General features: G+C 41.4%; 1 protein-coding gene across 4 annotated transcripts in view; it reads left to right on the forward strand.

Annotated features, from left to right (window-relative positions):
- The window catches only part of LOC101861266 (ankyrin repeat domain-containing protein 17), a 52,386-nt gene that overhangs the window by 15,380 nt on the left and 23,603 nt on the right, over positions 1 to 13,403 (forward strand). For all 4 annotated transcript variants that reach the window (XM_035973945.1, XM_035973947.1, XM_005091889.3 and 1 more), the window contains 12 exons: positions 76 to 185; positions 730 to 817; positions 4,046 to 4,176; positions 4,782 to 4,925; positions 5,495 to 5,594; positions 6,274 to 6,416; positions 6,690 to 6,956; positions 7,279 to 7,404; positions 8,529 to 8,874; positions 9,801 to 10,039; positions 10,512 to 10,712; positions 11,586 to 11,862. In XM_035973945.1, coding sequence (XP_035829838.1) covers positions 76 to 185; positions 730 to 817; positions 4,046 to 4,176; positions 4,782 to 4,925; positions 5,495 to 5,594; positions 6,274 to 6,416; positions 6,690 to 6,956; positions 7,279 to 7,404; positions 8,529 to 8,874; positions 9,801 to 10,039; positions 10,512 to 10,712; positions 11,586 to 11,862 — 2,172 coding nt within the window. The remainder of the gene's footprint in view (positions 1 to 75; positions 186 to 729; positions 818 to 4,045; positions 4,177 to 4,781; positions 4,926 to 5,494; positions 5,595 to 6,273; positions 6,417 to 6,689; positions 6,957 to 7,278; positions 7,405 to 8,528; positions 8,875 to 9,800; positions 10,040 to 10,511; positions 10,713 to 11,585; positions 11,863 to 13,403) is intronic.

The following is a 13,403-nucleotide window of genomic DNA, read 5'->3' on the forward strand; positions in this document are numbered from 1 at the left end:
ATGAATTTGGAAGTCCCACATCGTAAGGGCAGTATATATAAATAGACATTGTTGTTATTTATTATTTTGTCAAAGGTGCCAATGTTGAAGCCCAGACTGGCACTGGAGATACTGCTCTGACGTACGCATGTGAGAACGGGCACACAGATGTCGCTGAGGCTTTGTTAGACTGTGGAGCTAAACTGGTATGTATGAGTGGGAAAGTGGATGTGAAAGACTTTTTTTTAAAAGGATTTCACACGCCAAATTCTTTTATTTGCTATAGAGTGACATGGTATAGTCTTTTGGTTTGACTTATTTAAAAAAATTGTTGGTATTGTTTCTTTATCTGTCACATCACAAGGATTCATTAAAGGGTAAAGAGAAATCCAACTGATATGGTGTAAATATCAAATGTTTTACTTTCATTGAATTTGTTAGCTCAATATGGTTTAAATATCAAATGTTTCACTTCCATTGAATTTGTTAGCTCACTAGTGAAGATCACTTGAAACTGATTCATTGGGGATATTTCATCCTCTAGCACAGGAATTTAAAAAAGAAATTATTTTGTGACCATATTATTTGTGGCACAAGTAAGCGAATGGAGATGGGTTTACTTTTCCCCTTTATGTTCCCAAATGAACTTGATGCTTTCTCGTCTGCATTACTTTTTTTGTGTGTGTTTAAGAGATGTGACTTGGCCATCTCTTGGTCTCATGCATTTTGTGCCCTCATTTTCTGCTACAGGAGCACGAGTCGGAAGGAGGTAGAACTCCTTTAATGAAGGCAGCAAGGGCAGGCCACCTATGCACAGTGCAGTTCCTCATCACAAAAGGTCAGTATTTTGACTTGGGTGGCTAGGTTGTTATAGCTCGTCTCATGAAATTATTTGTTTATGATGCTAAGTATGTACATTGGGGGGAGGGGGGGGGGGGGGTTGATATTTATATATTTAAACATTTTGACCTAACTAGTAAGGCTTTTCATAGGAGCAGTGAAAAATCCTCATTTGAGATCTATGGAAAGGCAGCTGCAAACGCAGCTGCAAAAACTTGAAACGTGGGCAAACAACAACGGTTTCAAGTTCTCCCCGTCAAAGACGGTTGCAGTACACTTCTGCCGAACAGGCAGACGTGTGCTGCAGCCGGATTTGACACTATACGGGGAAAGGATTCCCGTCCAGGACCAAGCTCGTTTCCTCGGTGTCATTTTTGACAAAAAACTTACATTCACACCACACATCAAAGACCTTCGTGTGAGGTGCCAGAAAGCGTTAAACGCTTTGAAAATTCTATCACATCCGGAGTGGGGCGGGGACTCAAAACACCTTCTCCACTTGTACATCTCCCTTGTCCGGTCCAGGCTTGACTACGGCTGTCAAGTCTACGGATCGGCAAAACCACACGTCTTAAAAATACTAGATCCAATACAGAACCAAGGACTCCGCCTCGCTCTGGGGGCTTTCCGCACTTCTCCGGTGGAGAGCCTACAGGCCGAGGCCAACATTCCACCACTCTCACTCAGACGCACACAACTCTCACTACAATACGCAGTTAAACAGAGCTCAACACCGGAAAATCCAGCGCACAACAGCATTTTTCAAACAAATCCAGAAACCAGAAACAGATTCCAAAACAACGAAAAACTCATCAAACCTTTCGGCCTCAGAATCCTCGAGGACCTCAAAAACTTACACTTTTCCAAACAAGACATCCAACAAATTCTTTTCCCCGACCTCCCTCCGTGGCACCTCACCAAGGCAAAAGTAGATTTACAGCTGACCACACACAACAAAGAAAGCACAAACACCAAAACATTTCAAGCAGAATACAAAAAACTAATAGATAAATACCCCGGTGCGGAGCTCATCTTCACGGATGGCTCCAAAAAAGACAATGAAGTGGGCGCCGCAGCCCTATCTCCCAACAATACACACCAGAGGAGACTCCATCCTGAAGCCTCCATTTTCACTGCGGAGGCCACTGCCATTGACATGGCACTGGACTCTGTAGAAAATTCTCCTAACAAATCTTTCCTTATCCTTTCTGACTCTCTGTCTTGCATCACCTCACTCACAAACTACACACTCTTACACCCAAAAATAGTTAGGCTACAACAGAAAATCCATACACTATCCGAAACAGGAAAAAACATCATGTTCGCATGGATCCCAAGCCATGTGGGCATCCGAGGAAACGAGCAGGTAGACGACCTGGCGAAGAAAGCCTCATCCCTTCTGCTGGGATCAACGACAAACACTCTCCCACAGACTGACTTTAGAAATAAAGTCAAAAAGTACACCTCCAGTCTGTGGGAGAGCCACTGGGAAAACCAGAAAAATAATAAATTATATGAAATTAAACCCAGACTAGAACAGCGAAATCCTTCGGATCTCTCCAGAAGAGACGAAGTCATTTTTACTCGATTGCGCATCGGACACACGGCCCTGACTCACAAATACCTCCTACAGGGAGAGGAGAAGCCGTTCTGTGTCGGATGCGACACAGATTTTACCGTTAGACACATTTTAACAGAATGTCTAGACTTTGAAGAGATCCGAAGGAAATATTATAAATGCAAGAAATTGCAGGATATTTTCTCCGTCGTTGTTCCCAGCAGAATTTTAAATTTTATAAAGGCCATTGGCCTTTATGGCGAGTTGTAAAGTGAATCTGATATTATTTAAAATTTTTATTGTTACTTAAAAGTTGTTTTAGATCACAAATGTATTTACACCGAATTTGAATATTTTAACTTTTTAGCATTTTAAAGTAAACTAGTTACCAGTCGAGAAGTGAACTTTCGCAGAGGTGAACAACTTGTGTTTCGCGCGCTCATATGACCTTAGCAGTTGCGAGCGCCGTAAAACCTTATACTACTACTACGGAGCAGTGATGGTATTTGAACAGCTGATTGTCTTTTTTTTTGGTGGATGGTCTGCTATACATGCAAAAGATTCTCCAAAATCTCTATTACACGTTGACTGCATAATGTTATACTCCACCAAATGCCATTTTGAAAAGTAATGTATGATGGAGTTTTACACTGATATGTTAATGACGAACACAATGATAAATAGTTTTCTCTCCTAATGAGGTTTGTAGTTTTCCCATAACCCTTTGAGCCCTGACCTCCTGAGGCTACCGTACCCCTCTGCTTGAGCGGCATTACCAACATTCATGTGATCATCAGAATTACATTTCATATCCCACTTATGGTAGTCCTCGTCATTACCAGCAGCTAATTTAGAAAGATCTTCAAAATAATCTATAATGTACTGTGTAGTAAACATGGTTTCCCAAGTGCATTTTGTCCCAGACGGATCAGTTAGGGAAAAGGGTCTCGCTCACTGCTTTACCGGTGGCTAGGCATGTGTGCAGTTTTATGCGCCTCTGGTATACCAGTGGTGAGGGTTCAAAGGATTAAGAAGCGTAGTCTATAATCTGCTGTCAATTCTATCTTTAAGACAAATTTCACATTCTCTGTGTGCTTTAATGTAGAAAAAAGGCTCCTGTTCTCAAGATGTATTGTTTTCACTGAGTTTGTAGTTGTAACTGCATCGACGCCTGAAAATGTTTATGTATCTGCCAGTTGGCTGTTTCCTTTTCACACGAGGTTTTCACTTTCTGAAGAACCATGTCAAGTTCGGAGCTATGTTATTGTTTCTTTCTAAAAAAATATTGGTAGATTTTTTATGTGATCTTTGACAAGAAATTCCTGCAAGAAATGGATGGTTGGTGGGTGCTGTTCTGTGGTTTGCTCCTTCTTTCATATCAAACATCTATCTTCCTTATCTCTCCTTTTTTTGTGTTTGGTACTCTCTTTTAACACCTAATCTTTGTCACATATGTGACCTTTTGTGTTGTAAGTGCCATAAATCTTTATCTTTAAAAAAATTCAGAGCAGAAAATCCTAATCTTAATTGGTGAAGTGTAACATGTTTCAGTATATCCTTCAGAAGGTTGTCTTTGAGTTTGTAATGTAAATCTCTCGTGTAGTCTTTTCCAGGCTGAGGTATGGGTGACTGGACGTTAATTTCTTTCTTCATTTTTTGTATTTCAAGCTGGAGCTGATGTGAACAGGGCCACTACCTCGAATGACCACACAGTGCTGTCTTTGGCCTGTGCGGGGGGACACATGGCTGTAGTGGACCTGTTGCTGCAGAACAATGCTGACCCCAATCACAAGTTGAAGGTAAGGAGCAACGTTTGTGCCGTTGTCACATTGCATTCTCCTTTAAGCAGTCTTTCTACTTCATTTCTGGCGTCTTTCTTACTTTCCCACCTTTATGTAAACTTGTTATTTTTGTTAGTTCAAGCTTTGCGGCTATTGTATAGTGTACATTGTGGGTGGTTGGCAGGCTTATCAAACATCTATCGTTTTTATCTCCCCTCTTTCTGTTTTGTGTTTGTTACTCTCTTGTAACACCTCGGATCTTCGGCATGTATATCACTTTCTATGTTGCAAGTGCCGTAAAACTCTAATGAAAAGTAAAAAACACAGTTAATTTGGGATGTGTGAATGCTTATAGATCATATTTATGTTTTGCATTGCTCCAAGCTGTCTTTTTAGACACAGGTGTTTGATGCCTGTGTGAATTTGGAAAGTATGATGGGGGGGGACTTGAGTCTTTTCAGATGTGTAAATGAAAAACAAATATTGGTTTAGATGCTTTTTCCCGTTAAAAGTCTGTTGCTGTTTCTCTGTTATGTAGAACTATTGACTGAACGGAAATACAGATGGGTTCTGTGTCTGTTGTTTTATAGCCTTAAACATTGTCTTTTTTTTTGTCCCTACAGGATGGATCCACAATGGTGATAGAAGCAGCAAAGGGAGGTCATACTCAGGTGGTCAAGTTGCTGTTAGAGTGGCCCAACCGGTTTTTGGTTGGTCCCTCAGACCAGCTTCCCCAGCTGAATGTAGCTGATGCACCAGCCGAAGAGGTCAGGGAAGCTGCTTGTTAATGTTGATTATGAATGTTTACTTATGTGGGTTCAATGGTTTCAGTTCATTGTTGTGTGGATTTATTCAAGTTGCAAGATTGGGTCTTGTCACTTTATTTATTTTTCGCCATCGCATGCCAACTGAATAATGGTTTATTCCAGAATGCAATGCTTTTCATGATACAATCAAACCTGCCGTGACAACTACCTGTCAAAGACAAATCACCTGTACATATGTCCACTTCCTATCCCCTCCCTGAGAATTTGTCTTCATTGTAATAACTCTCAAAGGAGACCCACCTTTTTAAGATGGCCACTTTTTTTCTTGACACAAAGTTCTCATTTAGGACAGAATTGACTATTGAAATAGTGCTTGAAATGTTGGTGTTATGAATTAAATGTTGAGGAGTAGCTTTATGGTATTTATGGTTGCATTTTTCTTATGTAATGTCAGTAACATCAATTGTACAGTTAAACACCCTAATACTCTGTTTGATTAATTTGCTTTGTTAAGGCTTCTGTTGCCAACATTTATGGTATTGTTCTTCATTTCTTTTCCCACTATTCAGCCTCGTGTACCAGTGCAGGGACTGGCCAACATTGTACCACCCAGTGAGCCAGATCCTCAGATCCCCAATGTTGCTGCCAACTTGGGAAATGCCATCCAGGGTATGTTGTGTGTTTTATTGCTTTGCACATTTGAGAATGTAAAGTTGTTTACTTCTTGAGATTTCTCTGCTCCTTGCCTGTGTTCACCTGTAACTGTGTTGAAAACAGAATTTTACACCAAATGAAAATCCCTTTTGGTCCTTGTGTGATCAAGTGTACATAAACACACACTTTTACTTGCATAGCCACACCTGGTATTCTCTCTATTGCCAGTAGCTTTACAGAACCCCAGTGTGTGTGCATGCATGCAGTCATGATGTGTGTCTATGTATGCATTTGCTTTCATGTGTGAATTCATCAGTCTTTATTCTACCTGATATGCGTTTAACACTTTGCCGCCTCATCTCGCCGATTGGCGATGTTTGGATTTTCCCCCAAATGCTTTTGCCTTTAATGGCAAGAGTTTTAACTATTTTATGAGCCTTGTGATGGCAAAGTGTTAAGTGGATTTAGTGTGTCGATTCCATGTTGTATTAGCAAAAAATGGTCAATCGGCAGACCAGTAAGTTTCCCTGGTGTCTTTCCCATGGATTGCCCTAAAACTGATACATGATACTGCTTAACTGTTAGATTTATATTTGTGTATTCATGATTCTAAGATATAGTGCGTGAAGTCAGCCTTTGGTCTTTGTTCTATGAACCAAAGTTGTGAAAGTTCGTGTTTTTCTTTTTGTTTTAGGGAAAGCTCAAAAGTCCTTAACCAAACGGACTGTGATTGGCCAGCCAGATGGCAAGAATGGTAACAAGCTCAGCGGTGCTGCAGCGGAAAACTTTCAACTTATCAACGAAGCTGGTCTCATAGACGACAAAGCTATTGAGAAGGTAAACATTTATTGCTCAACCGATTAAATGGTACAGCTGCTACTAATTTATATACCAGTTAAGCTGTTTATGTTATGAGAATTTGTTTTCTGGTTTCTGACATGCATAAGAGACAGAGTGCTTTAGTCGATGGACACTATGATTTGGTCAACTCCATATTTTCACCCTCACTATAATTAGGTTTTATGAAATGTACCTGTTACATTGTTGACTCATTAATAAACTTAAACTCGAGGGGTCGAAGAATTGACAAATTCTTAAATTGTCCCACAGGATGAGAAGATGAGCACCAACCAGACGACAAAAGAGGAGCAGATTCTCCGAAAGCAACAAATCTTGGAGGAGCTGAAGAAGGTGGAGCTGGAGCTGCACGAGAAGGCCCAGCAACAGCAGCTCAACGCTCACCCGGACCTGGAGCAGCAGCAGCAGATGCAGGCAAAACTCAAGCAGCCCCAGATGTCTTCTTCCTCCGTTCCGTCTCCGACCAGTGCCGCCAGCGCTCTTGCTGGGGCCGGTGTTGTCCACAAGAGGGAGCAGTGGGTACGTAGGAGTACACATAGCTCGCAGGGAAAGCAGACATTCAGTTACGAGATATTTGAGAAAATAAATGTATATAGTAAGGTCTTAGATTTTTGAATTTTTTTCCTAAAACTTTATCTAGTACAGAAACTGTCAATAACACAAGTATCACTAATTTTACGTTCTTGTGTGCAGAATAAGTTTTTGGAGGATTCCTTGAAAAAGTAAGTTCTGAGAGCGTTTATAATGTTGTGTTTTCTGATATTGCTTACCATCATAATGATGTAGGTTTATTGGGATGAAATGTGGATTGATGTCATTGGCATGAATTTTCCCATTTCAGAATGAAGAGCTGGCAAAATTGCTTGAAATACCTGGTCAGACAGATCCCCTCATGAATGACTTTGCAAAACTAGTCTGTGATTTGGGTCCAGCCACCTCCCCCTCAGCTGAGGCGTATTTTCCGCAGGTATGTCGGGGTTCTCTGTTGTATTATTGCTGAAGAGTAACACTGGGAGTCTAGCAGGAGGATGCAGCGATAGCATGAAATGTGTGTGCGCTAAGGAGAATGTTGAAACTTTATTATATTTGAATTGTGTGCTTCCATTAGTTGATAAGATGGATGAGATACATCTTTATTGTCCACATCCTGGCACATTGGTTTGGTGCTTCACCTCGTACACACACATTCGCACTCGTGTGCACATGCACAGACACATACACACACACACACACATGCTGTATGCTTGCACTCATAAACAGGCTTACAGCCACATGCATAATATATAAATAAACTGTAATATAAACAATAATAATGTTAAGCTAGATACACACTCAGTATTCTGATTGTAACTCAGTGGTATTCTGATTAAGAGTCCAATCACAGCAGAATAACTGAAAAAACAAAATAAGCACAAAACGAAGTGAACTCTCCCAGTCGACACTGAGTAACGCCCAATAATCATTGCATTTTTATTATAAGCTATGTGGAAATAATCTGGTTTATTTGCAATATTGGATGACATCATAAATGATGTGAAAAGGCACGTTTTATTTGGGTGTAATTGCCATACACATTCATCTGCTATTTTCTGTTTGTAGTGTTGTCTTAACCCACTAGGGTTCTTGAGACTCCCTAAGTTTGAGGGATGATTCGGAGGAACACTCTTACTTTTGGTCAGGGAGTGGTTGGCAGGTGTGGTTAAGAACACCATTTTGTTCTGTGTGATAGATCTAGATATATTTTAAATTGAGCGCTTGTTGCTAGATCACTAATTATTCAGTTACCTGGATTTTCTGGAAAAATTCGAAAATCAGTATTTTTGACTTTTGGAGATTGCCCTACTCTTGATAGATTATTTATGGCAAAATTGTTTATAGTTTGAATTCTTTGTCCTTTTTATATTGCACCCTAAATAAGTAAAAGTCTTGATACAACATATTTTAGATTACATGTAACTTGTAAATTTTTAGGGCTGCAGAAGTTTTCACAAATGCCGAAAAGTTCATATTTCTCGAGGGGGAGGGGGGTTGGTTTTGTTTTGTTACCTGTGGTCAGTGTAACCCCTAACAATTTTGTATGTTCTTCTGCAGACCCCGTTGATATTGCAACAGCACAATCAACAGGGACAGTCCATACAGTTAACCACGCCTCCTCCACCGCCCACGAGCACTGTAGTCAGCTCGTCTGCCAGCAATAACTCGGGAGAAGTTCGGGGCGGGGTCGGGAAGGCTCAGGGCAACAAGAGGAACGGATCAAACAAGCCGGGACGGACGGCCAAGAATTTGTCTCAAGCCTTACAGCAGCCACCACCGCCACCTCCACCACCGCCCCCGCCTCAGCCTCTCGTCCATCCAGCTAAAGGTCCACGATTACTCCCACAGCAACAAGTTTTAACCCAAGCCCAGCCCATCGTTTTTCAAACAGAACATAATGGGGGTAAGAAATCTCTGTATTGTTTCACCGGCATGCGGCGTTCTTTTGTGAGTGCAGGTGAAGAAGTTAGTTGTTGCTACCAAATGTGTGGAATGTTGGTGAATTTTAGTGCTTGTTTCTACTTTTTGACTCTGTGTAGTCGTCAAACAAAGCAGAAAATAAGTTATATTCTTACCTTTTTTAAAATAAATATTTACCAGTTTGTTTTAAGTTTTGTTGGGATTCTGCTCGGAAAGAAAAAAAGTTATGAAGCATGTGCTCATAACGATCAATTATTTCCCTGTTCTTATTGAATGAGGTTTAATTTTTCAGTTGTAGTTGTTCTAGTTGGTGAATCACATTTAACACTTTGTGTTGATTTTCCTGTGTTGACAGTTGGTGGTTGGCAGGTGCTCTAGTGTGGTTTACTCCTTCTTTCCTATCGAACATCTGTCGTCCTTATACCTACTTTTTATTTTATGTGTTTGTTGCTCTCTTGTAAAAACCTCTATTCTTCTGTATATTTGACTGCACTGTGTTGCAAGTGCTGTAAAACACTTACTAAAACCCCCCCAAAAAACCCTGTCTTGACTGGGTGGTTTGCAAGTGCTCTGGTGTGGTTTGCTTCTTCTTTCCTATCAAACATTATTGTCTTTATCTCCCCTCCTTTTTTTATGTTTGTTACTCTCTTGTAACACCTCTAATCTTTGTGGGTGGTTGGCGGGTGCTCTGGTGTGGTTTGCTTCTTCTTTCCTATCAAACATCTATCTTCGTTATCTCCCCTTTATCTTTTTTATGTTTGTTACTCTCTTCTAACAGCTCTAATCTTCTGGCGCTCATATGACCTTATGCAGTTGCGAGCGCTGTTAATCTTCGGCACTTTCATGACCTTATTGTGTTGCAAGTGCTGTAAAACACATATTAAAACAAAACCCGGTGTTGACTTTCAGCCTCTCAGTCAGTGGAAGTGACTCAGAACACGGCATCCTCTTCACAAGTCATGTTGGACTCGGCCCAGTGCCAGCAGCTCCAGACCCTCAGCCAACAAGTGCAGCAGCAGCCCCAGCAGCAGCAGCTGTTACCTCTGAACTGTTCGCCCATGATAGCGCCGGGCCAGGCTCAGCACGAGCAACTCCTCCACCACATGCTGAACCAGCCCAGTCTGCAGCATCAGATTCAGATGCAACAGGTAGGGGGGGCTCCTGGGGTTATGTCATTGTACAAGTTCTGTCCTATTGTTGCTGTGATGTTGAAAACCTGTATTGTTTACAGGGCAGCAGTCTGGTTTGAAGCAATTATTTATTGTTTGAATGCTCAAAGGTGTAATTTCTTTAAGTTTAGGAAACACAGACTGTTTTCTTACTGTTGACAGTTTGATGTCCTTTTTTCATGTTATCTGAATCATTATGTTTAAGCGTATGCTTTCCTCTTTCCTCTTTTTGTGTACTTACATAACACTGACATAATAATTTGGGGTTAAGTATGATTTCTCTGTTAGGAATTGTGTATTTTACCAGCTGTACCCTTTTGATTATGTTCCATATTTGTCTGTTTCATTAAAAAAACAAAACACGTTTGATCATGATCAACATTTGGGGTCAACAATGACTCTGTGATGCGTTAGCGAAGTCTCAATTTCACTTTTTTTCCCCTTGACCCAGCTTCAGCAAGGCCAGCATGTGCTTCAGGCGGTGGCCAATACTCAAGTCAGCACGGCCCCTCCTGCTCACTTGTCTCCGCAACAACAACAGCAGTATCAGTACCAACAGCAGCAGGCCCACTTGCTCCAGCAGCACTTGCAGCAGCTCAAAGCCCCCGCCACCAGTGGCAACCACACCGTTGCCATCAACAAGCCTCAGGTGGTAAGTGGAGAGTTTCTTTTGTTTTAGTTGCTGATTGTGTTCACCGTACATTCATTTTCTTGTAATAGTTATCTTGTCACATCTATTTCACTTGTTTTAACAATGAGTTCCTTTCTCTGTAGTGTGAGGATTGTGTTTTATCGTTATACCTCTATATCAGAATTTGTCCCTGTGGCTTCCCTTGGAGGGGCGCTCTGAGATAATTTTTGCACTCAAGACAATTTTAATGCTTATTTGAATACAGGTCAGTTGGTTTGAATTGTTTGAACAATGGTAGAGCAATTTTTCACGGTTGAGTGGTGTTGAATGAGTTTATTATCGATAAGGACAGTAAAGAACAAGCTATTAAAAGTAGTGCTAATTTTATGATGTTTATGCAAGTGAAATAGAGGGAGGTTCTCGTTAAGGGTTGAAAGGTTTTATAGTTTCCACAATTACCTTCTCAGAGACATTGTAAGGAGATAGATCTAAACCGGTGAGAGGTCCGCATGGTGGTAACAGAATGTAGTAATGTGCGTGGTCAGTATTATCAGACAATGAAACAGGTTCAGCATGTAGATTGATACAAAGGGGGATTTCACGAATAATCCTTATGTGCCACTTTCCTCTGGTAGGCCCTGGCACATAAACGTTCACTTGAAAGTTCAAAAATTTACTTGGGCGTGGGAATGACTTTTGGCGAATTTACGGGATAGAAACATGGTGAGTTTGTCAAATAAAATGTTGAGATTACAGGTAGTGTAGAGATATGTTCATATTGATCAGAAGCAACTCACAGTTACTTGGAGCTTGTTTTGGCCCGTCTTTCTGTCCTGTTCCTTTCAGGTATTTTTCTGACTGCATGTTACTACCATTGTGGTATTTTCTTTCCAGGTGCGCAAGCAGCAGCGCATCGTCCAGACTACCACTCAGACAACAATCCACCACAACTCTGTGGTGAATGTGGACGAGAACCTCCCCCACTCAAGCGTCCAGCCCCTGGCTGTGCCGGGCTCCACGGCGGCGTCTCTCTACACCAACGTAGACGTGGACTCGCAGACGGAGAGCAATCACGACACTGCCCTCACTCTGGCCTGCACAGGGGGCCACGCCGAGCTAGTCAGTCTGCTGCTGGCCAAAGGGGCTGATATAGAGCACAGAGACAAAAAGGGTGAGTTTTAGTCATAATTTTTTTCACTTTTAGAAAACATTCCCCCCCCCACCCTCTTGCCTCATCTGCTACGACCTACTTTTCCGCTTGGTATATATGTAATGATGGCAGTTGCGGTCCATTCACTTTCTCGTGCCCACAGTTTCATACAATTTTCTCATGAACAGTTGTATTGCTCTGCTTTTTTGGATGCTGTCGTATATTTTGACTGACTTCTAAGATTTTCATGTCTTTTAATCTGCATTTTGAACGGTTTATTCAAAGCTGTGAATTCCTTTAATTAGACCTGCATGTTTGCCGACAATCGTCTGAAATCCGACAATCGCGACCCGACCCGCGAACCGGCCGACGCTATCGCTAGGCCCACCTGTATCAGTCAATGTGCGTAGTGCGAGGCCTGGCCGACTGCCAGCGACCCCTTTTTTCCCCGTCGGCTTCGTCGGCACTTTCGTTTTCGTGCCGACCGCCGACGCGCGCACCGCCGACTGCCGACGTCGGCGTTTCCGACATAATTGTCGGAACCTAAGTAGAAATGCGAATACGGAAAAGGACGACAACCTAAATTATCTGCTTTCAGTTTCGTGCTCGAGCGGCCGAATTTCGTTTGTTGACTAGATTCTCTAATTCAATTGTTCAGATCGTGTGGATTCATTCAAGTCCGACTCTCTTGTTCTAATAGAATCTAGATCTAGATCTAGATTTATAATATTTATATAGATCATTATAGACCTCAATGGAGGATTCATATTCCAATTCTATTGTGTCAAACCCTATCATAGGTTGTGCTGTAATATTAATATTGGTAAAAATAAGCATTTCATTAGGTGCGTGAATTATTTATTTATTTAGATCTAGATTTAGATCTAGATCTAGAATCTAGACTCAGCTGAGTCCCTCTGTTCGGAATCGGATGCGGATTTCTAGTTCAAGGCCTATTCCTATTCACTTGTTCTACAAGATCTAGATCTAGATCAAACCCTTTAGCAATGCAGATGTAAGCCATAGATCTAGATCTATGCTCCTTGTTTGTTTTGGCTTTGGAGTGTGGTATTTTAATTAGATCTAGATCTAGATCTATTTTTTTTTCATTTAGGACTTGTTTTGGACTTTTTACATGAGGCCCGTTGGAGGTTCTTTTTGGGGGTAGGGTTAGGGTTAGGTCTCTTCTTTATTGTGTTTGTTGGGGTGGTCGCTGGCTACTCGGATGTCCTTCCTTATGACACCCACAAATGCTTTTTTTTTGGGGAGGGGGGGGGAGGGGGGGAGTTGCACAAAATTTTCAGACAATCTGGTTGAGGCTCACATGCAGGTCTACTTTAATCTTTTTTTGAATATCACAAGATTCCAGACAGTTTTCACTAGCAGTTTTTGGTGCGTTTGAGAGCTTGGAAAAAGCGTGGAGCAGGGAGAATATGATATCGCTGGTATGAAGTCATCAGTGACTTCCTAAGTGCAAATTATTCTATATTGTGTACATTTTAGCTGAGCGATTTTAAAATGATTTTTTTAAAAACCATGAACAAAGATACCAAATCGGTGAC

This window comes from Aplysia californica, unplaced genomic scaffold (assembly GCF_000002075.1).
Source record: "Aplysia californica isolate F4 #8 unplaced genomic scaffold, AplCal3.0 scaffold00037, whole genome shotgun sequence".
Taxonomy (NCBI): Eukaryota; Metazoa; Mollusca; class Gastropoda; order Aplysiida; family Aplysiidae; genus Aplysia; species Aplysia californica.